The sequence below is a fragment of the Colletotrichum navitas genome, assembly GCF_030913465.1.
Source record: "Colletotrichum navitas strain CBS 125086 chromosome Unknown LY79scaffold_28, whole genome shotgun sequence".
Classification (NCBI taxonomy): Eukaryota; Fungi; Ascomycota; class Sordariomycetes; order Glomerellales; family Glomerellaceae; genus Colletotrichum; species Colletotrichum navitas.
In genome coordinates this window covers 315,857-342,364 of record NW_026850574.1, presented here as the reverse complement: position 1 = coordinate 342,364, position 26,508 = coordinate 315,857, and the positions used below count along the sequence as shown (strand labels likewise).

Genomic DNA, 26,508 nt, shown 5'->3' with positions numbered 1-26,508 from the left:
GGCCGCCCATGCACGCCTTCCCCATGGCAGCCACAGCCGTCTTGTGAGACCTGCCAGATAACGATTGACGAGGAGCTCGAAAGTGACGTCGAAAGGCAACGGGCAGTCTTAAACCCTTGGTGGCTTGAAGTGATTGGGTCCACGACGTGGCTTGTAGTTGTGCGTATAGATCCAAGTCCGAGCGCTCTCAAGATTGAGATGTGCACATTCTTGCGTCAGCCGTCCTGCCCCAACGAGCCGCTTGCCGCGGTCGCGTTCGCGTCCGCGTCAGCCGAGAGTCTTGGGATGGGTGGCAGTCATAACAAGCGCGACTGCGGTGGAAGAATAACAACCACATACGCGTTCCTTTATCCCATCTCGATGCTCGCCCGCCGTGCACCAAACAGCTCCAAGACGGAACACTAAAGGTCGTCATGGATTACTCGATCGAGATGCAAGGCGCAAATGCAGTGGCCTCTACTCGCCGATAATGCCGTCGTGTTCGCCCTTGAGTCGCTGGACGCGCTTCTGCTCCCAGTTGTCGATGTCCTTGGCCGCAAGTCGCTGATGTAGGTCTGTCAGTATCGCTTCTGCCACCGTCCCTCGTATTGCAAAGCTGCTGTAAGGCGCGGCTTCAAATCACTCACGTAGTATTCCTCCTTCATGTCAACCTTGCGTGCCGACCGACGGAGGTTCAGCTCTTCGTCCTTGGTCACCTGGCGCACCCGTCTATCATGCTTCTCGTAGCGGATGGCCGTGGCCGGGGTCAAGACGAAGGAGCCTGCTATCATGACGGCGACAAAGGGCAGGCCGAACATCAGGAACGGCCGCTTGGCCATTTGAGCCCGGTACTTGGCGGCGAAGGTATTGGTGTCCGCCTTGGACGGAAACTTCTTGTTGCTGAAGACAGCCATGGCAGGCGGCTTCTGTCAGCAGTTGGTAGCAACGAGGTCAAGCGATCCCGGAGGCCGGTCGGCTGTCGCGCCGTGATCTTGTGTGGCAATCGGACTTGTCGACGGTCAGACGCGGTGCCTTTCTCGTCGGTGGATCTTGTGGGGTTCGTCAATGGCCTGACCTCGGTTGTCTGTGGCAGCTGTGAAGCACCGAGTGAGTGAGTGGTCTGATCTCTGATCTTAGGAGATGGATGGATGATGCAGAAAAGCCTAAGAGCGCGCTGACAGTTTCTCCGGGTCTGGTCGTAGTTTAGGAAACTTTGAGCTTGGGCCTAATAGAGACCACCCCACCACCTCACCTCACCTTGGAAGCGGTACGTATCCTGACCAGGTAGCTTCCGCGCTCATGCGACCCCACACAGTGCGTGCTTAGTCTGCCAAGAGTCACCACGTAGACCGATCTGCATTATGTAAGCACAGCAGAAGCCTCCCCTCCCTCCTAATGCCTATCTACTTACTCACTGTGTCTTATCAACATTCATCAATGCACTCTTTCTTATGCGACGCCTTGTGTCCCCTCACCTGAACTTCGTGGCCTCGGCCGCCGCCCTGGGGCGTAGTGGCGGCCCGCGTCGGTCCACACGTACTGCGAAGTGAGGTAAGGCGCGTTTCTCTTACAACGGGCTTAGTGTACTTAGCCATCCTCCTATCCGGGACTCCCTCCCGGCCCGCGAGAGTATGTTGTCTCGTTTCTCCATCGCTCTGTCCAGCCTAAACACACGAGACCATCGAATCACGACTTGCCAATCAGTGAGGGAGCTCGTCGCCATTTTGCTTTGATTCGACAGCTCAACAGCCTCGGTGGGACCTTGGCGAATGGTCTCGACCATGGCTCATCCCGCATTAATCGTCGCAGAGGAGAGGGTCCCCGGTTCTCCATCGCCTTCAAGCTGGCCTCTCTCTTCCGCGGGTTCGCCAACAGACAGTTACCGCAAATAGCATACGGCCTTCAATTTGCGTACGTGAGGACGGGACCGCCCCTCAAAGAGAGGGAAAGAGGGAGGGAGGGAGGGAAAGAGAGAGACAGACGCACACGTACACACTTCACAGCCACTCCGTCCGTACTTTGTGCTGCTTTTTCGTTCTCATCTGAAACCCGACACGCTGAACAGATGCCCTTCGTCCCCAATTCCCACTTAGCTTCCCTCAGCCATGTTCCCCGCAAAGCCTCCCAAGCGATGGCACGTTACGCCCGTGATAAATGTTTCCTCATCCCCTCCATCCGCCATTGTGATGCCGTGCGAGACCGAGTCGCTGCCCGTTACAGCGAGCTCGCTCAGACTGAAGCCCATCTGCACCGGTTAAGCGCCAGTGGCACACAATAGCAATAAAGGGGCCGGCAGGGGGAGTAGGAGGAAGGGCAAGGGGCTTGATGGGTTTCCGTCTCCCGGGAAGCTGGCAACCGTGCTGGATAAGCATTGACCACTCACACACGCTTGAGAAACTTGGGCCCAATCCCAAGCACTGTGTAGCATCCATCTACCGGTACCTTGTGCGACACATGGGACTCCAATGGCAAGCTTGCAGAGCTTCCCACACTGACAAGTGCCGACCGGGTTCTATTCCCCGTCTCTGCCTTGCGGGGCACAGTGAAGACCATCTCATCGGATGGGCCTTTTAGGCTTGGGCCTGGTTTCTTATCGGGCAACAAGCCGACTAGGGAGATGCTGAAAGGGGTAGACCTGGACAGGTGTCACGGCTTCCGAGGCTTGTTTCGTTTCGTTGAGGCGGACTACGCAAAGCAAGCCAAGTGGCAGTCGCCTGCTACTGCTGCTGCTGCTGCAAAGAAACTTGCCGGACTATCCAAGAGCGTGTTTATTAATGGATCCTTCTCCAGTCTCGGCGTCTGGGCGGCCGTGGCGTTGAGACGAAGGGCCATGGTATAAGTTTCTCCCCAGTCCTGCCGTCTTTCATTCCAAGTCTTCGTACCGACTTGGCATTCTTTGACATTCTGCGAACATCAAAAACCATCTACTCATTTCCATCCATCCCCCCCCCTTCCAGGCTGGTCCATCATCCCTCCCAAGCTCAAGACCAACTCCGCCTGCTTGTCCCGCCTTGACCATTTCTACCTCTGGCTGAAATCTCTCTTGGTTTGAATCCAACCCACCTACACCTCACCTATCACAATGGGTTATTACTGCTCAAACTACTACGTATGCCTCCCTTATCATGCACCTTTGTCCGGCCTGTAGCTCACGCGATCATCACAACAGGGCTCGATCCACTGCCACAACACCGTCTCCCGCTTCGGCGACAGATGCCATCTCTGCGCGGTAGGCGCTCTCCAGCCGTGAATGCATCCATTGTCATCTAACATTCCGTCTTCGCAGGCATCAAAAAGAGGAGCGTCCATCAAGGAGGGTCTCCTCTCGGAAGCCGAGCGATGGGGATCGACTACGCCCCGATCCACCCTTGGCGATCGCCGGGCCGAGCGGAACAGCCGGCCGATCCGGGATTCGAGAGTGAAGAACTAGGAACACGAAACCCATGATACACAAGGCCACAGTGGCCAGAGGATAAACACATGTTAGAGCGATTGAGGGAAACGAGCAATCGACGCGGACCGGGCAACAGAGTACAACCACCGACTGGAGGGGGGCGGCGGCTGTGGCGGCGGGGGGTGTTTGTGATACACAAGGCGCTCAAAAAAGAAAATCGACAAATCGGACCCAGGTTCAAGCATTGTTCTTTCGTTTAGGAGACACATCGGAGTCAGGCCGACCGCCATATGCCTATCATTCAAAACAACTAGATAACGTCAGACCAAACCAACTAATACACATGCCATCACTATATGCCGGTCCAAGAGGTGGTGGTGGTGAAATAGTGCTGCTACATTCATTCCCGCCCTCGTTCCCTCCTCGGCTCGAAAGCAGAGATGCTAACGCACCTCATGCATCGTAAATTTTCGTCTCTAGACTGCATGAACCGCCAATGCCCGTGTTTCCAAGCCCAGAGGACTGGGACGCCGATAAGGAGACGACGTGTTACGAAGCAGGGCGGCATCAAACATGACCAGCTCAATCCAATTGGCTTGTATCTGGGCAACATGCCACCTCGAGCAACCGGCCCGTTAGCCCACCAGTCCCGTCCACTGGACAGAAAATGCCTCTCTATGCGGCGCGAAGCAGAGTTCGGAAGCCCGAGTCAAAGTACACAGTAAGAACTCTGGGGCGGGTGGGCCTCCGCGGCACATTGTCTGATTCTGGGCCCAGAGTTCAAACGATGACAGATGGGCTTTATAAGAGGGTTTGTTTCAGAAACGGCAGCAAATCAACGAACAGTGCCCCCTCTCGGACCTTTCACACGACGCGCTGATACTTACCTCGCTTTCAGAAATCCCTCCGTCAAAACGGGCCCCGGACAAGCTATCGATCGCCTTTACCGAGGCAGATATCAGAGATTGCCGCCGGGTAGCGAGTTGAGACGATCACGCCACGGTCGACCTGGGGCTCCTGAGCCCCAGGCCATCGCACTCTAGATGTTCGAAATCTCTCTGGGTCTTCCGGACTTCGGATGAAGACCATGTGGAACTGAAGCTCTATTCACCGGGGGGGGCATAGGGAACACTCCGACAGAGGCTAATCATTGTGAGCAAAAAGAGTGATTACCTAGCGAGGGCGGATCTTGCGACCCTGGCGGTTCATCGTACCAAAACATGGCGGGCCTTCCGATCATGCAAGGCAAAAAATATCCTGCTTAAGCCGGGCTCGGTGGTCACTGGGTTTCTCATGCCATTCCCATCAGCAGCGTCACCGCCAAAAGTGGCCGTTACGAAAACCCCGACACCCTGTCGACCGATCATGTGTAGTACCTACCGTGGAAGCCAGATGGACGAGTTGAACACTAGGTAATAAAGGGTACGACTGAAATGACGCAGACGACCATGAACTACCCCCCTCGACTCAGCACTTGAGTGCATACGCAAGCGCGCAGATCCTGGGTCGGGACCTTTCCTGGACGACTGGCTGGTATGTGAAGTATTAGTCCCCTGTTAACCACCGTCCCATCTCAATCAAACGCCCGTAGTACTGCCACGTGGCTGAGCATATGTTCACACACATACATACATTGTACACACGTTGACATCCTCGGTCCGTTCTCGATATCCAGCAACCCGGTCTTCTGTCATTCGTCTACAGCGTACTATACACTCAGCGTCTCAGGTTTAGGGTCTCCGCTCGCCGTTTCGTATTGCATTGTATACTAATAATACCGACTCTGTAGAAAACGAATACTCTACAGTCACCGCGCGCCCCCCATAGTATACCAATCTTTGCTTGTGTGCGAAACCTTACACCTTCCTTCACAGCCCGCCGCCCACAGGAGAACCTTCTTAGCGCCGTGCCGCTCTGCGGCAGCGGCTTCGTCCAGACCGCGCTTCATTCCAGATGGCACCAGGCCTTTGGAATCTGCAAGTTGTCCCAGCAGGTTCTCGATTACGACGAGCTCTCTGTAGGCTTCACCGCCCAGCATCTCGGCCACCCCCCGGTCCGAAGTGGCACGAGTCGAGAGTCGAGAGCCCGGACGCTTTGCTGCCACGACACCAGCGCATCCGCAAACTCTCGTCCTGTCTTCTCCACCGCCAGAGTATGTTCTCCTGGCGTTTACTCAATGTTGGTTTTGAAGTATTGCTCCCGGCCGTAAGCATAGCTGCCGCCGTAACACCGAAGCTGGTTTTCGAGGTGGACGTTAGTGTGCAGTCCCTCGCGCAAGATGATATCAAACAGGTTCTTAAATCATTGAGTGGGCGGCACGGCGTACTCCTTCAGTATATTAATGTTAGGATTGAGAAGCTGCGGTATAACATCTCCGCAAACCTTCTTAGGATTCTACTCCTCTTTTTTGCAGCATGCTTCTAGCAAATCTTCCCCCTTTTCGGCAAGACCCAGGGTTAGACAATGGTCAACGATGGCCATAGAATGCTTGAGAGGCCCCGAGGATGGCGGCGAGGCGGGATTGGTGGTTCTCGAATGGCGACTAGAACCTGAGGTGGGCCACTCCTAGCTGGCTTCAGTAGCTCAGAAAGGAGGTCTGCCCCCTCAAGCCGCAGTTTCTCGAAACCACAATAACGCCCGTACTCAAACAACTTTTTTCCAATAAGGGATTAGACCTGGTACTTCTTGACAAACACCGAATGAAGAATACCATAGAAAAGTGCGAGACTGCCACGAGAGGCTAGTGCCAGTATCAAACTGTAGAAATCAGGCCCGCGGTCAGTTACGAAACTGTTCAGGCCCCATTTAATGGGTTGATAGAAGATAGGAGAGAAGAGTATACGTACCTGATATCGGCCAAGTCTTGTTTTCATGCTTTTCTCCCATGCTTTTGAAAAAAAAAAAAAAAGAGGTGTTCCATATCATCGACCATCCGGACCATATTTGCGGGTGCAAATCTTCGGACGAGTTGTATGTTGGCTAGGTCCACCTAGCGGAGGACGCTGTTCTTCTTGACGAGAAATGCAACCTACAATCAAGATATGGTGAGATTTGATGTTTTTGAAGTTTGAACGCATTCTGAGTCAGAAAGCTGGTCATAGAAACATGTGAGCACATACTGTATGATGATATCGTGAGGTGCTTTCACTCCCGTAAGTTTCAGTGAACTCTTCCTCGTCCTCGCTATCGGGGTTGGCTTCCAAGGGCTTTTCCCAGTCTAGGATTTCATCATATATTGGCGAATCGTCTTGCCATCAGGTGAGTAGAGAGCTGTTATTTCATCCTCCGTGTATCCGTCGTAGTCGTCGCCCAGGATCGATATGTCACTGTGTGTCAGGTGCGCAAAGATGAGGTAGACGCCACACTCGGAGGCCACTTGGTGTAAAGCCCACGAACAGCCCTGTCGCGGCCGTTCATGTTGTGAATTGACAAGCTCGCTTCGGAACACTTGTGATCAGGGTTTGAATGAGCGTTTCTACGTTAGAACACGCCTGCCACTCAGTTGAATTTCTTTTTCGATATGTTGGGCTTGCTGCCTAAACAAACCTGCAGACTGCTTGTTAGAATCGTTCCGGGCAACATTGTATGTTAAAGCCAGGCGGTGGCCCGCCTCCAGCTACTTCACCTCGTGTGAGATGTCAGAGTACCACGCCAACGCCGCCACGTCGAATCTCGACGTCGGGGCGGTCGAGTAACTACGTTCCTTGGGGCCAAAACTCAAGTTGACGTCTACGCCCATCTATTCGGACGGCAGGCAGACAAGAAGCCTGCCAATCATGCCACGTTCCTTTTCAGTATCCTTGTGGCGTTTAGATAAGGATCCCTTCTCATAAAGGAGCAGTTTGTGAGGCTTCAACGTGATGTTCGTCAACTCAAGGCTGCAAATGGGCCCTGCTGGCATGATCCCTTGATCAATTCCGCATGTTCGGGCATCATTGGAAGCGGAAAGGCGCGATGCCCCTTGGTATTCAACCCGGGGTTGGGATACGCGGTTTATCGTGCGAAGGTCCCAGTATCGCCGACGGATCTAACACCGTCCAGTCACTGCCGCAGCGTGTCCTTCCAGCCTTCAAAATCGGCATCGGTCCATTCGTCCGCCGAAACGATTGGTTCAGACGAGGAGGAACTCATGTCGACTGAAGTACACTGCACGCTCGATCCTCTGTCTTGGTTGGTTAAGGTGATAGCATTGTGATGCTACGGCAAGATTTTTTCGGCAGTTTTGTAGCCCTTGGAACGATGGCGACACGACGAGATGGTTGTATGAGGCAATTGCAGGTAGACCAACATCAGGTTAAATGACTTTTATCCCAAAAGGCACTCTTGCCATCGATGGTTAAAATCAGACTCGGCCTATAAAATAGACAGCTCCATGGTTTTTTTTTTTTTTTTTAAATGTGTTGGTAACACCAAGGGATAGGTTGATACGGTTAACCGTACGTATCGGTGGCAATTGACGAATAATGGGGGTAACTGTGGTTCTCTATTATGCGTAAAGAAAAGAAGGATAATTATCGTGGGTTGGCTGGTTGAATAACCAACCAATTGCCCACGAATCCTCGGAGAATCTATGGCCGAATATCCGAGGATTCGCCGGCGATGAGTCATCGGGGTTAACCCGATAACTCCGATATTTATCCGCGATGGTCAACATCGCAACAAAATGCTTATACCGTGATGACTTCCGAGTATTTACGACTATATATAGCCATTGTTGTACACCTATGGGACTCTACGAGGCCTTAGTAGGCTTTAGAACTAGCTTGTTGCGACTCAAAGGATTCTACCATTGGGAGTTTTATATATACATATATATATCTTTAAATGAAAGCTGTGGTACACTTTTCTTCTAGCTCTGTCAATAATTTGCAAAACTATTTGCAATAAGAAGTCAGTTTCAGCAGTAAGACATTTTCATGGGTAATGCAACGAAAAGTACCTAATGGTGATTCAGGGCTGGACTAGATACGGATATTTCTTATAGAAGTGTTCACCAGCGAGTGTTTATTTTGTGTCCATATGGCATTTGGGGGATTTAATGCAGTGTAGATCTTACGGACGAAGTGCCCATTTGAAGGCGTCTGGAGGGATGATGTGGTCAGCTTAACTGCTCTGCATCAGGTAGCACCTAAAGCCAGAAGAGATGGGTCAATGTGCATAATTTAATCAAGATACAGAATCAAAGCGAGGCCATTGTTCTCATCAAGTCAAGCTGGGGCGACATGTTGCTGCAGAAGATAGTTACCGTCATTCGAGCTGTCAGACCGAACAAAGTACTGAGCCATATCGAGGTATGTGCGACAAACGGAAGGGATCGACTTTTCGACGTCGCTGGTCCCATCCCTCGACTTGTGTAGGGATAATATCTGCTTTTTTAATACCCCCGAAACCATGGACGATCTTCGTGGGAGAACAGAGGTACGTTTCCTTGACAATGCGGCTCATCCGGACATCGCCCCAACTTTAGCCGACGGGTACCTGCTGGATGGCCCAAGCACCGGGGATCATTCCGGGCACGTGGACCCGTACTGCAGCTTGCGCCATCACCGTTTCAGACACCTCAGAATACGTGTCTGCTAAGCGGGAACTCGATTTTACTCATAAGGCAGTGCACATAAGCGGTACCTCTCTAACGGATACCTTGAGGGATCGTCACTGACGTAGCGGGTTGGTTGTCCGGGGCATCCTTCGGGCAGAGCTCCCTGAAGCTCTATCTCAGGCACCCGGGACCGTGACTCGCCAACACACAGCCCACCAGGCATATCCTCGATCCTCTCCCCCAGAGGTTGAGAGCTGCCCAAGCATTAGCCTTCTTTTCTTCTTCTCTTCCCCTTGCTTCCCGTCCTTATCATCACCAAACATCGCAGAAACAAACCACAACCATGGCGAAACACCGACCATCAACAGCAATGCTCCGACCTTCCTCCCTCATCGCCGCAGCAGCGCTCTGCCTGCCCCTCACATCCGCCTCTCAGCCTGGCGCCGCCTCCCCGGTACCGGCCCCGATGCGCGACCTGACTTGGGGCCAGCTCAACTTCCTCCACACGACCGATACACACGGCTGGCTTGGCGGCCACCTTCTCGAGCCGCAGTACTCGGCCGACTGGGGCGACTACGTCTCATTCGCTGAGCACATGCGGCGGAAGGCCGACGAGCGCGGCGCCGACCTCCTCGTCATCGACACGGGTGACCGTGTCGAGGGCAATGGCCTCTATGATAGCTCGAGCCCCAAGGGCCTCTTCACCTACGATATCTTCCGCGAGCAGGCTGTCGACATCCTCTGCACCGGCAACCACGAACTCTACCAGGCCGACGCCGCCCAGCGCGAGCACGACATCACAGTGCCCAATTTCCGCGAAAACTATATTGCCAGCAACCTCGACTACATTGACCCCAAGACGGGCGACCGCGTGCCCCAGGCCCAGCGGTACCGCAAGTTCAAGACCAAGAACCAAGGGCTCGAAATCGTCGCTCTCGGCTTCCTCTTCGATTTCACGGGAAACGCCAACAACACTGTCGTTCAGCCGGTCGAGGATACCATCAAGTCGGATTGGTTCAAGAAGATGCTGGAGGAGGAGAAGCCCGATTTGTTCGTCGTCATCGGCCACGTTGGCCTGCGCATGCCCGAGTTCAAGGCCATCTTCACCGCCATCCGCAAGGGCAACTGGTTTGCGCCCATTGCCTTCTTCGGCGGCCACGCCCACGTCCGTGACGCCCTCAAATTCGACAAAGACGCTTTTGCCCTCGCCAGTGGGAGGTATGGCGAGACCATCGGGTGGATGTCGATTGACAACATCAAGAGGGCCAAGTCCGCGTCCGCCACCGACGAGGTCTCGGCAGAGATTGCGCCATCCGCCTCCTTCACGAGGAAGTACATTGACAACAACCTCTTCGGCCTCTACCATCACACCGGTCTCAACGAGACGACCTTCCCAACTGAGTACGGCAAGAACGTTACCAAGATGATCGAGAAGGCCCGCAAGGCGCTCGACCTCGATTACAAGTACGGCTGCGCGCCCAAGGACCTGTGGGTCAACCGCGCCCCGTATCCGAGCGACGACAGCATCTTCACATGGCTCGAAACGCAGGTGCTCCCAGACGTCATCCACAAGAAGGACAGAAAAGACGTCCCGCGCCTGGCCATTGTCAACACGGGCGGCATACGCTTCGACATCTTCAAGGGAGCATTCACAAAGGACAGCACCTACATCGTGTCGCCCTTTACCAGCACCTTCAAGTACATCCCCGACGTTCCGTACGGCGTGGCCAAGCGCGTCATCGAGCTCCTGAACAAGGCCGGCAAGATCTTTGAGGCGACGCACGATACCCGTTTCATGAATATACCCGAGATGTTGTTCCCCAAAGACGACATGTTCATGTTGAAGACGGAGCAGGAGGGCGAGCCCCGCCGGCTCGAGCTGCGCCAGGAGACTGATCAGCATCCGCTGTCTGGTGACGACGACAAGTCCAAGAAGCCGGACCTCATCGGCGGGTACACCACCAAGGACGACATCGGCGCTGACGGCGACGACACGGAGCACGTGCCCATCCAGTTCTACGAGGTGCCCAACTGCGTGCAGACGGAGATTGGCTTCCCCAAGGAGGGCGAGCCCGAAAAGGTGGATGTCGTCTTCATCGACTTCATCCTGCAGTGGGTGCTTGTCGCCCTCAAGTTCAGCGGCGGCGACTACAGCGAGGAGGATGTGTTGACGTGGTCGGATGACACGCTTACGTACAAAATGGGCGAGTGGATCAAGGAGAACTGGAAGGGAGACTGCTGAACGGGCTGGACAACGACAGGATTGTCTTGTACGGGCTCATATTGATGCTTGGCTGATGAATTGGGGTTCTGCCCAGGGTACATGGGCTCTTTAGGTAGGAGTATTTGTTTCGGATCGATCTAGGCCCCTCGTTTTCTCTTTTCTTTTTTTCCTTTTAAGAGTGCTTTTCATCAAGCCACGCACGCCATCTGTTCTAGGCACCTTTAACCGGGCAACATACGTACTTGGGCTGGGAACTGTCGACAGGGAGGTGCGGGTGCGGGTTTCGGTCGCATGAGGGTCAGAAACCAAGCAAAGTAGACTGCAAACAAGACTTTACAATATACATCATATCACATTATCATCTCTCTCAGGTTGCAGGTCGCAGCGGTGCCAAGCCTAGATCCGCTGTCATCAACGCACCTCCCGCGCTAGGCTTATCGTAGACGGACTTGTCACTGTCACTCACCCTGAGAGTCCGGTTCGAGCTCATATGGCGGCATCACTCGCCGTGAACAGATGTTGCCCGGCCGCCTTCTCCCAACGGCACTACTTTGGTCCCCTTCCTCAACGTCCTCCTTTTTGCCCTTTCTTGGATCCCCTGCCCCGCCCGCGGCAGATGGGCGCAAACGATGGCAGAAGCCGCGAGATGAACCGGACATATGCCGGGGGGGGGGGGCTACGGTCCCAAGGAGAAAGCGGCTGGCTGACTGGCTTCCTTCCGGGTAGCCGTTCCGGCACACACACAGAGAGAGAGGCAGCCCTCCCCCCTGTGAGAACCCCCAACCCCCTTCTGATGTGAGAATAAGACGCCCGAGCGCGTGCGACGGTCTAGCCGTGGGCTGCGGCGCGGACGGTGCTTTTGTTTTTTCATTTCATTTTTTTTTAACAGTGACACATCGGCGGCGTGGGACGCTATTGACAGACGGCGCCGTCGGCTGATGAAGGGTTGTGAGACTCGGACGAGAGAGGCTTTTGCCCATACCTAATATCAATATCGTGGACGGGGCCACGGGTCCGAAAGGGAGGAGGAAGGTTTCCAAGGGATGGGAAATGCTGAATACCTACAGCCCTGCGTGTGCCCGCCACGCGGTGCGGAGGGAGCGGGTGTTGTAGGTCCTCCCGCCCGCGAGTCAATCACTATCCATCCAGATTTGACAATTTGCTCTGGAAGCTTGCTCAGGAATGCTCCCCCACCTTCTCACGTACGAAGTATGCGCGATCTCAAGGCACAAGGTTTTGTAATCCTTGTGTGCTTTCGTTTTAGATCCCCTTCTACCCCTCTTCTTTTTCGTCCTTCTTCTTTTCGTCCTTGGTTCTTAGTGGTAGTCCCATTCTTGCTGGAGCATAAGGTGTGTGTGCAACGGGGGGGAGGGCCCTGTGCGGGTGATCAAACAATACGAATGGCGACAAAAAGGCTCTTAACTGTAGATCTTAATCGAACATCGGAACTTTTTCCCCTTCTTTCTTTTTATTTCTTGACGTCAAGTCCAAACCGCTCCACCTGCGACGAAAGGATGAAGGCCTGCATCCATCGACCCGGCCCCCACCTCCATCATCCCAGTTTGTTTCGTCAATAGGTCGCGATGGATTGCCGGGCAACGACCAAAGTTTGATGCCGGAAGGGCTTCGTCTCATTGCTGGGACGGAGGAGCAGCAGGGGCACGGAGAAGCTCTGCGAGCTAATTATGGTAGTGTACAAGTAAGGTTAGGGATACCGTAGCATATGATGCAAGAAGAGAGACTTTGGCGGGTTTAGCCAGGGGAAACGAAACCCCCCCCCCTTTTCCTTTTCTCCTTTGGACGGTACGTACCTTCGTTTGGCCTTCTGTCTTCTTTTTTTGTTTCCATCCGATCGGCCCTTCGGTCGCTAATATGCAGCCTGTCTCCCCCTTGCTTATTCCCCCACCCCGTTTGTACTAAAATTGAATGTGTAAATAGTAGTGTATGCATTACACTATCTGTACTTCGAGGAAGAATACTACCTAATAATGTGTCCTTCGGTTGACCCGGGCTCGGTGGTGTCATGCAACATGTGCTTGCTGCATGGGCTGCAAATTGCTATAGATGCTGCAGGCTGTTAATGACACATCCGACGCACGCGCGCACGCACGCACGCGGTCAAATGAAAATGTCATGCTCCCTAACACCACGGCACATTCGCCTGAAATAAGAGACGAGCCCCGGGCAGGCTTGATCGCACATGAACACCCTTGATCCTTGACATCCCGTTCAGACGCTATTATCCGGGGACGTTCCTATCGCGATTCGTCCTTTAATTATCCCGTGTCGTTGACACCAACGGTGCTATAGCCAAGGGGGCGTAGGTAATTCGTAACGTAAAGCTCTGCTGCGTGCCATTTGTCCAGGTGTCCTCGTCTGCACCACCCGCATCTCCCTTTGCAGCGCAAGGGCGGGAGGGTAGACAAACGGGTAGACGGGCAGGCAAGCCATGCCATCCCGACTTTTTTCGTCAGGCCTGACGGCGTTGATAACTTGAACCTCCTTATTGCTGCAGAAGAAGGGTTCGAATTTTCTGCCCCCTCCCCTCAAATCGGTGGTCCGTCATCCCCCACTTTGTGCTGCTGACGTGCGGGCGCGTGGAGGCCCAAGGGGGTAAAGTCTTAGATTGCACGCAGGCTTCGCCCACGCTGCCCCCAAGTCCCGGCGATGGGGCAGAGGCGAGACGTGTTATGGTGTCGTGCTGTTGCGCGCCTCTTGCTCTCACCGGGCTGTCGTCTCATCAAACACCAATCCCAAGGGGGAAAACGTGCCTGGGACAAGGCCTGTTCTTCATCTCCACACCACACTCGCTTGTGGCCCACTCCTCTTTGGCTGCAGGAACGACGTCGCAATAGTTCGGCCTACCCCGAACGACCTCCCCCTCACAGGCCGACCTCCCATTGACTTTTGTCTGCCCTTCGCCCTCGTTCATGCTGGGTGTTCACGATCTTCTTCTGCTGTCTCTCGCTTTCTCGACTCCTTGCTGGCCGCTGCCTCTTCAAGTCTGTCTGTCTCCAAAGGGATTAACATCAGTCTCGTCTCGTCGCTCTTTATCACAGACAGTCGCCCCTTGCCGGCAGAGAGCGGGTTCAATACTCGTTGCTTTTTTGCCCCCAAAGTCCGACCTTTTGCTCAACCTTGTCTCGTCCCAGTATCAGCTCCACCACAGTTCTGCCCTGTCTGCCGACCTGCGCAGCTTGTCATCTGCTGAGCACCCTGTTTGGGACATCGTTGCTGCTGCTGCTGTGCCTTCTCTGTGCGCTCCTGTACCTGCGACACGTCAACTGTCTTGGGGTCCGCGAATAAGGATCGTCACCCCTTGTCCATCACTCAGCGCACCCTCCACATCTCAAATCACCGTCGCCCAGGACAAGTCGCGACATGGCCCGTTGGCAATAACCACTACCGCTCTTCCACTTCTCGCAGCCACGTTTGCTCCTCCTCGGTCGCACTCCACGCTTCCCGGCTGCTCGATCTCGGAGCCGCTGCCTGCTCCGAACGCTCATTTTTCAAGCAAAACCCCCGTTTGTTTGCTTCTTCATTTCCTCCAGCCGAAAATAGTTCGATTCTTGACCTGATTGTCCGTTTCCCGGCACTGGGCCCCATACTCTGTGCACAGCTCACAACATTTTTATGCCCTTCATTCGTTCTGTATGCCCCTCACCAATCCCTACACTCCGTTTCGCGATACCGTGAAAGCTGACCGATGCAGCTCTTGATACCGTCTCGGCGCGACCATGGTGTCTTTTTTTGGATTGAAGCTCGGTGCTGATAAGAAGAAGTGCGTGGACCGTCTCTGGGGTCTCGACTGCAGAACTAACGCTTCATAGGAAAGCTGAGAAGGCCGTCGAGCAAAAGCCTCAATGGAAGAAGATTGACCAGAACCTCCTCGGTCAAGGCCAGTTCTTTGGAAAGGATCTTGATCGCCCCGTCCCCGTCAATGGGTCCCGTCCCGGCACTGCCACGTCTAACAGGAGCTTCATCGCCAGCTTTCGTCAGCCGAAAGCGCCATATCTGAATGGTGGCTCATCCTCGCTGGTCGATCTTGGTGCGCCAGGCGGCGGCAAGGGTATTAGGCCTGTCGGATCCGAGGCTAACCTAAACATGCGGTGGAATAACAGCTCCGTCACAAGTCTGCAGAACATTGCGAGTCCACCGATCATCACCGGTGTCAGTGGACCAGGAAGTAGAGCAGGGACCCCTACCTCCATCAGTCGGAAGGTTTGGGTCAATCCTCTCGACGTTCACTTCGCTCGTGACAATGCTGGTTCGAGAAGTGAGGGCACCCTCAGCCCGGCTCCAAGTGCCGCGCCGAGTGGCTATCACTCCACGACCAGCCTGTCCCCCCTTCCCACCCCGACCGTCGCCAACGCACCCCGGAGCCCGTTGGGCCAATTCGAGTTCAACTTGAACCCGTCAGAAACATCGAAAGATGACAAGTTGACACCCGCTCCGCTCTCGCCCTCCAAGGCGTATCCTTCTCCTCCTCTGTCCGTCAACGGCTCCCTTCCGCGATTGAAGACTGATTTCAAACCAAAGACGGCCGTAAGCACTGTCCATGAGGTACATCAGCCCAGACCAGCCGCACTTCCGTCTCCGACCGCATCGGCAGGACGCTGCAGTGACGAAGAACAGCAGTTCTACCCCAGGCCCATCATCCAGAATGTTGCAGCAAAACGAGACACACTTACCATCATCACGCCTCGAAAGCAAAGCTTTTCGATGGATATCGACGAAGACCCGACGGCGCTCAGTCTCGGTATGAGAGAGGAACAAAGTCCTACGGCCCCAGTGAGCCCGCCGCCGAAAAGCGCTCGGCGGCCGCGTCCTCCGGAAATGAAGAGCCTGCCTCAGGTGCCCCGGGATGCTGGACCTCCGGAAATGAAGAGCCTGCCTCAGGTGCCCCGGGATGCTGGACCTCCGCCCCCGAGGCCACAGCAGATCCCGTACGAAGGGCCATTGCGATTCGCCGCTCAGGCTCCTGATGATGCGTTCAGTGTCAGACAACCAACGGGCTTGGATCTGTGGGAGAAACCGAAACTTGAGCCGAGAGGGAGAGTGGACTCCGATGCACGTGATCGTCTTAACCTAGATTACCAAGAACGGTCAGGCCCGAATGGCCGGGATAGGAGAGACTATGAGGGCCGCACTCGCGACGACCGCCCTTACCTGCCGAAAGGATATCTCGGCCCTCCGCCCGTGTCGAGAAGGGTGGCGCCAGGTGAAGGCGAACGCAGCTACGGCATCACGCCTTCAAACCGGCGTCGGCCTCCGCCACCTGTCGAACTCCAACGCAAGGCGCCCAGCCCACAGCCCCGACCACCGGCCTCGGACGACCGTGATATCCAGCACGGCAGCTTTGACACGGTCTCTCCTCGTATGCAATCGCCCCAGCCGTCGACTCCCAAGGGCTTGATCCCGGAGCCTTCGACGGATCCGAACTGGCCGCTGCCGAGCCCTCTGGCAAGCCCGACGTTCGGCACAGGCCACCGGCCGCATACACCAAGTGAGAGGTCTGAAGCTCAAATGAGCCCTGTGCGTGAAGGAGGTTTCGATGCCCGACGGCCGGACTTTGGATTGAGGGCGCCAACAGGGATTGCTGATGAATTCCGCGTGGGATTCATCTAGGTGCGGGCCCGGAAGATTATTAGGATTGTCTAACAACGGATGTGGAGTGTGTTTGTAGGATACCTTGGGGCGTGCAGGATCGGGGATCGGGGACCGGGGATTTGGGATCTGGAGGGCGAGAACATACCATACCACGTTTGCATTGGGGTTTTCGAGTTGTTTTTATGTCGGGTAGGAAAATGAGAATGGCGAATAGGCGGCAGGGCAGGACGGATAATTCATTGGAGTCCGGTCCATAGTTATCCCATGATAATGTAATCAACCATTTTATGGTCAACATAGTAGGGCTACGGCATTCTGCATTCTTTCGAATCGTGAGGCAAGCGCGGACTATTCTGGTCCTTCCTCGCCTGTCAATTTGGGTCTTTTTCTTTGTTGGTTGGAAACCACTGACGACAGTTACAATGAATGCTTCGCGCTCTTTCTTTCCCAAAAGAATGCAAACTACAAACTGTGATGCGATCCTTGGGTTTACGGCGGGTTTCCTGACAAGACGAGGAGATGGGAGCCAAGATGACATAGGCCTTTGAACAATACCTCCCGTAAGTAGCACGCCCCGCTGGAGATTGATACTGGGGTTGCACAAGGGATGGAGACTGACGCTATTTGCATGATTCCTCGAGATCTGCAAGAACGGTTCAGACTTTCTAAAAATAGGTCCAAGGGTGGGAAATGTCATCGCTCGTCCACATGGCAGAGTTCCGAGTGCCGGTCCCCCATCTTCGAAGGTGGAATACGACCGAGACGCCGACCCCACACAGCCCCGGACATAGGGTTGGTGCCCTCTCCACTGTCCACGATATGAGTTACCATTTCACCGCATCCGTCTGAAGATCGTGGCGGACATAGCTCAGTTGGGAGAGCGTCAGACTGAAGTCAACTTCAATCACTTAATCTGAAGGTCGTGTGTTCAATCCACACTGGCCGCATCTTCTCTTTTGTGTTTCTTTATAATTCTTCTATACGATGGTTTTTTCTCCTTTCTTTTTCTTGTTCATCATGGAATTCTAGACTTATGAAGACGAACGAGCATTGCACACTATTCCTCACTATGCTGTCCAAGTCATAACTAACCATCTGCCCACTAATTGGAGATCTCGCTTTCTAGCCATCTCGATCCAGCACTTATCTACAACCAACTCGTTGGTCAAGGAACAGTAGATCGTCATACGATGTCCACTACAACCCTTAAAGGCGGGAGCAACTCACACACACACACATCACTACAGTCAAACCTGAGCATAATGAATCTCTTCGTTGCTGTTCTCGTGATCCCCCCTTTGCAACACCTTGGCTCGTCAGAGAAATTGAAAAAAAAGGAAGCGATCTACAAAGCCTCCAGTATGGAAAAAGCATCATTCATAGCAGCTCTCGCATTGCATAGACGTAGATCGCTTAGTAGTACGCACAAGGCGGCTCGGCAGTCACAACACCGGCCGAAACAGCAGCGGAAATGCGGGGACGGCCCCAGGGGAGCGGAATACGCGTCAGGAGATCTACGCATCCGTGACTCAACGCCACGTTTCGCTCTCCCCGGGGCTGCGCGTCAACCTGCGAGTCCGCCGAGAGGTCTACGCGAGAGGCCGAGAGGCGGTAGCAGGGTTCCCAAAACGTCTCCCGCCGCAGGTTGACGCTGCCCACCCCTGACTGACCCAGCCAACTGCGAGCCCATCCGCGGCCCCAGAGAAATAGACATGAATTGAAGCTTATTGTGTAGAAGCGCCTTGCCCGGGGTAGGGGATCCTGGCTGGCGGCAGCATAGGATTCGCCAGTGTCGACTGCCAAGGATCGGATCCAGTTGTCTTTTCGCCTATCATCCGATTCAGACTGGATCATCCCGTAGAGTGACTCACCCAAGACATGTTGGCAGTATCCAGATGATGGAAAATCGTCTAAACCGTAATTGTTGCAAAATGCCTGTCGTGATATGGGCCAAGGCGGACGCCGAACGCCCAGCCGTCTGATACTTCGACTCGGGCATGGCAGATTGCGACTCTGTCCTCCAAGTGGCTGTTACCTAAGGGCATGTTGTGTTAGCAAGAGCTAGAGACACGGGTATAAGGACGCCAGCGTTCTCGAGGGAGCCAGACTGCTTTCTGGCACATCTCCAATCACATCTCCATTTCCAGCCTCTCTCTGTTCTACTTCTTTCTTGTTTGTGATCCTTCTTTCAAGTGCTGTGCACTCTTCGGCTCCTTGAAGCTCTTGCTTTCGTAATATACACATATCCTTCATTCGAGTTTCGTGAAGTCCCTCTTTTCCAACTAGCAGGGCATCGACATCTATACATCAAAATGCGCTACACAACCATCACCCTCCTTGCCATCGGCCTCCTCACAGGCAATGCTGTGACAGGTCCGTTCGCTCTGTAACATTTTTGACAACGCCGTCACCAACTCATCTTGCTGGCAGTTGAGTAATCTTCAATACTAACTTGTTCCTTTCCTCACAGCACCAGCCCCTCGGCCCGGCGGAGCTGTAACCGCCTTCGGCGGCGGCGGCGGACAGAACGATGGAAACAAGCAGGGCGACCAGAACGCTCAAGGAAACCAGGAAAACCAAGGAAATCAGGAAAACCAAGGAAACCAAGGAAACCAAGGAAACCAAGGAAACCAAGGAAACCAAGGAAACCAAGGAAACCAAGGAAACCAAGGTAACCAAGGAAATCAGGAAAACCAAGGTAACCAAGGAAACCAGGAAAACCAGGGCAATCAGGACAATCAGGACAATCAGGACAACCAGGGCAACCAGGGCAACCAGGGCAACCAGGGCAACCAGGGCAACCAGGGCAATCAGGACAACCAGGGCAACCAGGGCAATCAGGACAACCAGGGCAATCAGGGCAATCAGGACAACCAGGGCAATCAGGGCAACCAGGGCAACCAGGGCAATCAGGGAAACCAAGGAAACCAGGGCAATCAGGACAACCAGGGCAATCAGGGAAACCAAGGAAACCAGAACAACAACGATGGAAACAACGATAACAACAACGGTAACAACGATAACAACAATGGTAACAACAATAACAACGATGGAAACAACGATAACAACAACAACGATAACAATGATAACAATGGCAACAACGACGGAGGCCAAGGGGGTGACGCAAACGCAGCAGCCGAATTCGTGGGCCTGGCTTGCACCGACGGGACTGGAGCCGGAGCCTGCCAGGCGGACGGCCAGTGCGATGTCAACGGCAACGTTGCGGTTGTCGAGGGCCAGTGCGGTCAGTGAATGGGGAGAAATTCGCGTTGATGTGTGTTGTCTGCTGAAGGGCCGGGTCTGACGAGACCGGGTTGAGACGGAGCCTACCGCCTCCTGCGACTAGTCCGATTTTTAATAGTCGAGTGAGGATATATACCAATACCAAATTGAAGCAAAAATGTCAGAACCCAACATCAGTATATTCACCCAGAGTGGCCAAGATTCTTGTATTGTGAAGCCTCGGATGAATCTCGGAAGCAATAACGAGCATGCGTTTGGGTTTGCTCTCCTGCTCTTTGTTGCGCTGGTGAGGTACGGTGCCAGTCGTTGTCGTCGCTGTAGTCGTCGTTGTCGATGCCACCACCACTATTCCTGGACAACTCAACACGAAGAGTCAAAGTAGCTATTCACTGTGCCGGATTGACAAATTCATTTCTTCGACGTTGCCATTGTTTGCAAAAAAGAAGAGTCCCTACTTAATAGCAGTGCCGAGTCCCCCCCTCTTCATCAAGCCAGATTAGCTCAAGCAAACTCGAAATCCACTTACGCCGGGCTCACTCTTCTTGGCTTGTGCTACTTTACTAACCCAACAGACTCCCCTGAACCCTAGCCTGGATAGAAAACATGTGCTACGTCTATCGGCACCGCCACGTCTGCTGCAACTGCAGCCGCATCATGTCCTCCCAAGACAAGACCGGCTGGTGCGAGAAGCGCATCTGGGTCCGCCCTAGCCCCTTCGAGCACGCCGTGCCCTACTGCTCTGAGGGCACCAAGCTGATCCACCTCGACTACAAGGTCATGCGCTGCGTCGATTGCCACTTCGGTCCCTCCAGGCTCACCCGTGCTGTCGACACACCTCGGCAAGACACTCGATTGCCAGAACAGCGGCAAGGCCAGCACGATGAGCAAACAGAAAGAGACGCAGATGGAGGGTCCGAGGCCGAGGCCCCGGGTCGGCTGTGGAGTGTCGGCAGGTACGTGTGCCGAGTTCTCGCGGGGTGGGCGGTGACGGTTCTGGGCGGTGTTCCGGTTCCATCTGACCATCCAGCCTACAACCGTTCCTGACCTCGCCGACTACAAGAAGAATCTTGATAATTCGCAGTGAATAGAAAATAAAGTATGAGTTTAGTGTTTCCCAATCCCGGCGTTGCGGAAACAAGGGCTCTGGGAACTGAATGGCCGCATCTGCTTGCCTGCCACGAGAGCAAGGCCACTACTACCCTGGAAAGAACGGTTTGAGGACAATAGGAAGCGATTGGCGCATACGTTGGTACAATAGTTGTAATGTTCGTCACGAGGTTCTATCTCGTGTCTATTATTCTTCCACTGGAATTTTTTCTTTTTATTACGTATTGTTTCTCTATCGTTTGGAATAACCGCCTACCCATCCAAGCACTTTCCCTCCACCTTGCAACGCCACAAGCAGACCCATGCCCAGACTACGCAAACGGCCAATTCTTGTTCAGCACGATGCAGCTCCCGTTGGACGACGACGCAATGTCCTTGTCGGTCAGGAACACGCAGTACTTGGCCACGGCGGCCGGGTCCAGTCCCGTCTCGCCGCGCTTGTACTCGGGCATGCCAGCCGTGACCTTGGCCATGCCGGCCTGGTTGATGCCGCTGGCGAAGGCGTCCATGATGTTTGTCGTGTCCATGCCGCCGAGCAGCAGCGCCACCGAGTAGATGCCCTTGTCGCCGTAGAAGCCGGCCGTGTTCTTGGTGACGGCCATGACGCCGTGCTTGGACGCCGTGTACGCCACGCCCGAGGCCAAGCCGCGGTAGCTCGCATTCGAGCCGATGTTGATGATGAGCCCGGCCGGCCCGCCGCTGGCGCTCGCCCCGCCCTGCGCGAGGAACTGGTTGACGGCGTGTTTGCTCATGAGGAAGGGCCCCGTGAGGTTGACGGCAAGCACGCGGTCCCAGGTGTCCTTGGCGCAGTCGCCGATCGGGTCGAACCGGTCCATGACGCCGGCGTTGTTGACGATGACGTCGAGGCGGCCGAAGCGGTCGACGGTGCCCTTGACGAGGGCCTCGACCGAGGTCTCCGAGGTGACGTCGACGACGGCCGTGTGTAGGCGGCCGGCGTAGGTGTCGCGGTGCTCCGAGGCGACGGCCGAAACGCGGGCCTCGTTGATGTCGGCGATGACAACGTTGGCGCCGGTGGCGAGGTACGCCTCGGCGATGGATTTGCCAAGGCCGCCGCCGGAGCCGGTCACGATGACCGTTGTGCCGGGAAGCGTGGTGGGCATTGTAAGCAAGGAGCTGTGTGTTGCGTGAGGTCCGCGTTCAGTGGCAATCTAGATGATGATGCGGTATGAGACCTTCAACGTTTGCCACGTGTTGGTAAGCTCAGAGTGGTGTCGGCGATATCGGCAAAATGGTGTCGGATTCGTGGAGATCACAACAAGGGATCAAACAAAATTCACTTCATGTGAGACAGATCATGAGAGGACTCCGAACAAGTTTATATAGAGCTCTGCATCTTCGACAGGAGGGGCGATTGCGGGGCGCATCCTGCGGGGAATGCGCATTCTCGATTGGGCGCTTCTTCGCCGCTGTTGACGTGCTCGTGGAGATCTCGCCGCTGGAGAGCCGTTGAAAGTCCCATCTATGTATTCTGGAGATACTGGCGAGCCAACATGGTCTAGGTGGCATGCAGAGTGATGCGAATACGGTGACCCATCCATTCCCCGATGCACTGGGTTCGTTCGTCTTTAATTCAGCAAATACTCCAGACGCAAACTTACCCCACGCGAACCCTAATCTGAATACTACCCCCCCTGGCCACTAACTCTGGACGTGGTGGCATCTGTAGCGGCTACGGTACCAATAATGGAAATGCATGGTATCAATTGCCGCCGCACTATGGAGTAAAGGTTTGGTTGAAGCCTTGGCGCATAGGACACCAGCCTCGATGATACCGAGGTTGTTAATCATTATTAATCCTTATTAACTTGTTTACAGGTTAATAAAAACATAGGTGCTTACTTGGATCTTCTTCTAAGTTAGTCAGGCATTTTCTTTTAAGAACAGAAGAAGTGAGGAGGATCCCAGACTGATAGGAACCATTCCTGAACTATTAGAAGATGGCTTGAACAGACCGAGAAAAATGCAAAAGAGAAGATGCGGCCAGTGTGGATTGAACACACGACCTTCAGATTAAGTGATTGAAGTTGACTTCAGTCTGACGCTCTCCCAACTGAGCTATGTCCGCCACAATCTTCATGTGCAAAAGGCCAACTAAAATGCCTAAGATGCCTTGCGGTGGAGCTCCACATCAACGAGTTGGGAATCCATTCACACACCATGCAAGTCCCTTACTATGATCCGAACACAACGAAAAGAGCCATCCATGGTTGCGACCTACACATACAGTCGGCCACGTTTCCGATGATACCCACCAAAATGTTGGCCGAACCAGGTTTGTTGACGCAGATGTCCAAGTCTAGAAAGAGTCATGAACACGCAATATCTCAAAGCCCGCCCGAAACGCCTCGCTCAATGCCGTAAAATCCAAGAGCACCCACGATTACTACCACCAAGCTCCCTTCGCGCTTCATTCATCATCATCCCGCACAAGTCCAATCCTCCTGTCCCTCTCCTCCCTCAATTGTTTATTCTCGTTGCCCGACAGCATCTTCTCCTCCACAAAGGCAGGGTCGCTGGTACGGAACTTTTCTCGCATAATACCTGACTTCGTCGTGATCTTGGCCACTGAGGTATGTGGAGACCGGTCTTGTGGCGAAAGAGATGATGCCGGCCAGAGGATCCGCTGCGCTTCTTCGTCGCTCAAAACTGGTGGCGATGGAGTGTCAGAACCGGGCGCGCCTTCGTAAGAGCGTACCAACAAGGGCGCTTCTAACAGAGAGGCACCTTGTACCGCTGGCATCCCCGAGCCTTCAACATCGTCATCTTCCTCGGGAATGTTAAAACTCTCCTCGGCATCTCGCATGGCTTCCGCTTTCGCCTTAAGCGCATCCGCCTTCTCCTTTGGCACTTTATCTCCACTCAGAGAAACCCCAGCGAGAGAAGTCAGTTTCGCCAAAGTCATCCGTCGATGAGCTTTTATAAACCTTCGCATGAGAAGAAGCTCGTTCTCCTGGAACGTCTGATAAAAGCCTCGGTTAACCATCGCTGCGGCGCATAGGTCGTCTACGCTGTCGATACTGCGTAGTATTCTCAATCGTAATTCTTCTGTCAAAAAGTCTTTCGCGTCCTGTACCTTGTCGGGGTGTTTGGGTCGTCCTTGCAGAACGGCCTGCGGCTGCCTTGACCGATGCCGAGACAGAGCCCAACCATGAGGGCGTCTGCTGATGTCGTGCAATGTCAAACCCGAGACGCTATTATAGATGTCGTTGATTGCCGCGCGGAACTGCGGTGTCGGATCGCAAATCCCGCCTTTATGCAGTACCTGCGGAGGACTGGCGATCGTCCGGAGCAGGTCAACGAGCTGAGCTAGACTCCTACGAGGCGTCTGTTGGAGATTATCCAGAGTACCGAGCACAAATGGTTTGATGATTGTAGACAGAAGCTGCAACTCCCCGTAGACGAGCATGAGCCAGCCGAGGTTCGTTGCATCGCACCAATGGCTTCCTTTAGGACACCTGGGACTGCGACTGAACACCAACGGATCGATGGGAGTCGATGTATGCGCAGACGATCCCGGGCTAGGAGAACGGGTTCTAACCTGCGGTAGGCTGAGTCCATTCGACAGGTTTGGTGCGTCGCCTTGCTTAACGGCTTTGGACGGCGGGCGTCGTAGATATTCCTGTATCATATTCACACAACACGCATGCACTTGAGCCATTTTGGCTACCCTCAAATACCAAATCTTGTCTTTGATCTTTTGCGGCCACGGCAAGCTCTGTAGTTCTTCCTCATCGATAAGGTTGAGAACGGCAGTCTTCGAAATGCGCATGAACAATTGCCGAAGCCCAAAGGTGTAGCTGATGAGGAGCATTCCTCCAGGCATGTCTTCACTACCTTTGTGGATCCATTGAGGCAACCATCGGTGCTCGACAACCAGCTCTAAGGGTGAGGTGCACCGATACCGTAGACACACCTCGGCGATGGCAACGAATTGCTTGAAAGATGTTTCCCGCGGAACTTTGTCGTTGTGCATATGCGCCGCGTGGAGAAGAATGGTGAGAGCCTGTTCTGAGTCGTGCTCGAGCTGCGGCATGCGATACAATCTCGCCTCGGTCCCGTCGTCGCAGATGAACGGCGCTGGAGGGGGTGCCAGCTTATCAGTCATGTCTTCGTCGTCATGAATCTCCGCTTGGGCATGCTCGGTGAAAATTCTCTCAAATATAGGCGAGGTTTCTGCGAGTAGGAATGAAGACACCCGGAATCTCAGAACTGGCATGGACTCGGCTCCACGATTCGCAAACTCGAGAATGGCATCGCCTCGGGGCGACACATTGTGCTCGTTCACAGGCCTTTCATCAGAGACGCCTGACTCCCCTAGCTGCAGGATGCGAGTGATGGCAACGAGGTCTTGTTTGACACGGTTCTAGTTCCTGAGCCGTATGATGTATCGTGGGAAGAAACCAGGGCTTGCTGAGAAAGTCTTGTCGATGCTGGTCTTTCTCATCTGTTGGATAGCAGCCGCATGGAAGTCTCTGTCCTGAAACAGGGACTTCACCATGCTCGGCGTGGCATCTGGTTCGTAGCTCTTGTAGGTTTCAGAGAGCGTGAGCTCGAGGGCTTGTAGCAATGATTCGATACACTGTTTCCAGTCACGGACGGCCGATAGACAGTTTTCGCGAGTTGGACCGGTATGTTGCCCGTAACTTTGCCCTGTTGTTACTTCTGAAAGGCTCTTCCCACTAGGCGAAGATCGAGTATCCATGGTCGCTGGACTGTAAGGTACGTCGAGGGAAGATCCCCGCGATATCCCTCTGCCTTCTGTGCTAAGCGTGTTGGTCTGCCCATTTTCTAGCGGTGTGTATGTTGAGATGCGCAATAATGAATGACATAACGTCGCGTGATCTTTGACCTTGGAATAATCCTTGAAAGCAGCATCGGCGTCCTTGTTAGAAAGCGTTGAGCGGACCCGTTGTGTTGACTGTTGGATTTGCCGAAGGTTAATCTCCGAGTCGTTGAAGGCGAATACGGAGCTAGAGTTGCGAGACGAGGCCCGATCGGGCGACTCTGCGAACTCAAAATCGTCGCCAGGCTTCTATTCTCGGATCGTAAGCATGGCGTGCCAGATCGAGCGGCCCGTCGCCGGCGCCATCGCAGTAGGTAGGCTTGAGAATAAGAGGTGAAGAGGAAGAAGGACTGGGATAAGATTAGATGGAAATACGGGTAACGAAGCTCTTACCAAAAGCGTGTCACCTTTAGTGGAACCAATGGTCGAGATCTTACGCAGAGCATCGCTGAACCGGTCGATCTTGTGCGACGTTGAGGCAACATCACTGCGGCTGCGTTGGCGTCCCATCATACTGGTTTAGCTGCGAGCCAAGTATGAAGCAGGGGCAGCGTCCGAACTCAGCAGTCGAGTACCAGAGCCGACCATCTCCATCAATCATCGAACGG

General features: G+C 54.1%; 10 protein-coding genes and 2 non-coding genes across 12 annotated transcripts; 7 read left to right on the top strand and 5 right to left on the bottom strand.

Moving 5' to 3' along the window:
- Nucleotides 1-456: 456 nt before the first annotated feature.
- Nucleotides 457-893, bottom strand: LY79DRAFT_515009 (cytochrome c oxidase assembly protein COX16; the record flags this gene model as incomplete). Its single annotated transcript, XM_060554674.1, has 2 exons — nt 457-543; nt 627-893. 2 exons carry the CDS (start codon nt 891-893, stop codon nt 457-459), a joined length of 354 nt encoding a protein of 117 aa, XP_060414382.1.
- Nucleotides 894-2,325: 1,432 nt separating this feature from the next.
- Nucleotides 2,326-3,020, top strand: LY79DRAFT_553580 (uncharacterized protein). The gene has a single exon (XM_060557784.1). It carries the CDS (start codon nt 2,597-2,599, stop codon nt 2,816-2,818), a length of 222 nt encoding a protein of 73 aa, XP_060414381.1. The 5' UTR covers nt 2,326-2,596; the 3' UTR covers nt 2,819-3,020.
- Nucleotides 3,021-3,061: 41 nt separating this feature from the next.
- On the top strand, nt 3,062-3,409 carry LY79DRAFT_669628 (uncharacterized protein; the record flags this gene model as incomplete). Its single annotated transcript, XM_060563672.1, has 3 exons — nt 3,062-3,088; nt 3,149-3,208; nt 3,266-3,409. 3 exons carry the CDS (start codon nt 3,062-3,064, stop codon nt 3,407-3,409), a joined length of 231 nt encoding a protein of 76 aa, XP_060414380.1.
- A 1,501-nt stretch (nt 3,410-4,910) lies between these two features.
- On the top strand, nt 4,911-5,920 carry LY79DRAFT_195876 (uncharacterized protein). Its single transcript, XM_060551419.1, has 2 exons — nt 4,911-4,915; nt 5,163-5,920. Exon 2 carries the CDS (start codon nt 5,327-5,329, stop codon nt 5,795-5,797), a length of 471 nt encoding a protein of 156 aa, XP_060414379.1. The 5' UTR covers nt 4,911-4,915; nt 5,163-5,326; the 3' UTR covers nt 5,798-5,920.
- A 2,124-nt stretch (nt 5,921-8,044) lies between these two features.
- LY79DRAFT_553557 (uncharacterized protein) lies at nt 8,045-8,795 on the bottom strand. Its single transcript, XM_060557783.1, has 2 exons — nt 8,619-8,795; nt 8,045-8,454 (listed from the first exon to the last, which is right to left on the bottom strand). The coding sequence occupies exons 1-2, from the start codon at nt 8,712-8,714 to the stop codon at nt 8,335-8,337; spliced, it is 216 nt and encodes a 71-aa protein (XP_060414378.1). The 5' UTR covers nt 8,715-8,795; the 3' UTR covers nt 8,045-8,334.
- Nucleotides 8,796-8,932: 137 nt separating this feature from the next.
- On the top strand, nt 8,933-11,496 carry LY79DRAFT_553552 (calcineurin-like phosphoesterase). The gene has a single exon (XM_060557782.1). It carries the CDS (start codon nt 9,256-9,258, stop codon nt 11,152-11,154), a length of 1,899 nt encoding a protein of 632 aa, XP_060414377.1. The 5' UTR covers nt 8,933-9,255; the 3' UTR covers nt 11,155-11,496.
- Nucleotides 11,497-14,794: 3,298 nt separating this feature from the next.
- On the top strand, nt 14,795-16,925 carry LY79DRAFT_195792 (uncharacterized protein). Its single transcript, XM_060551418.1, has 3 exons — nt 14,795-14,917; nt 14,967-16,770; nt 16,823-16,925. The coding sequence occupies exons 1-2, from the start codon at nt 14,874-14,876 to the stop codon at nt 16,762-16,764; spliced, it is 1,842 nt and encodes a 613-aa protein (XP_060414376.1). The 5' UTR covers nt 14,795-14,873; the 3' UTR covers nt 16,765-16,770; nt 16,823-16,925.
- A 678-nt stretch (nt 16,926-17,603) lies between these two features.
- On the top strand, nt 17,604-17,693 carry LY79DRAFT_t122. Its single transcript has one exon. It is a non-coding gene; the product is annotated as a tRNA-Phe (tRNA).
- Nucleotides 17,694-20,576: 2,883 nt separating this feature from the next.
- LY79DRAFT_553541 (uncharacterized protein) lies at nt 20,577-21,086 on the top strand. Its single transcript, XM_060557781.1, has one exon. It carries the CDS (start codon nt 20,593-20,595, stop codon nt 21,031-21,033), a length of 441 nt encoding a protein of 146 aa, XP_060414375.1. The 5' UTR covers nt 20,577-20,592; the 3' UTR covers nt 21,034-21,086.
- A 321-nt stretch (nt 21,087-21,407) lies between these two features.
- Nucleotides 21,408-22,217, bottom strand: LY79DRAFT_669623 (short chain dehydrogenase; the record flags this gene model as incomplete). The annotated part of the gene is made up of 1 exon (XM_060563671.1): nt 21,408-22,217. The coding sequence occupies one exon, from the start codon at nt 22,215-22,217 to the stop codon at nt 21,408-21,410; it is 810 nt and encodes a 269-aa protein (XP_060414374.1).
- Nucleotides 22,218-23,092: 875 nt separating this feature from the next.
- On the bottom strand, nt 23,093-23,182 carry LY79DRAFT_t121. The gene has a single exon. It is a non-coding gene; the product is annotated as a tRNA-Phe (tRNA).
- Nucleotides 23,116-26,508, bottom strand: LY79DRAFT_649652 (uncharacterized protein). The gene is made up of 3 exons (XM_060562524.1): nt 26,294-26,508; nt 25,519-26,149; nt 23,116-25,464 (listed from the first exon to the last, which is right to left on the bottom strand). Exons 1-3 carry the CDS (start codon nt 26,411-26,413, stop codon nt 23,525-23,527), a joined length of 2,691 nt encoding a protein of 896 aa, XP_060414373.1. The 5' UTR covers nt 26,414-26,508; the 3' UTR covers nt 23,116-23,524.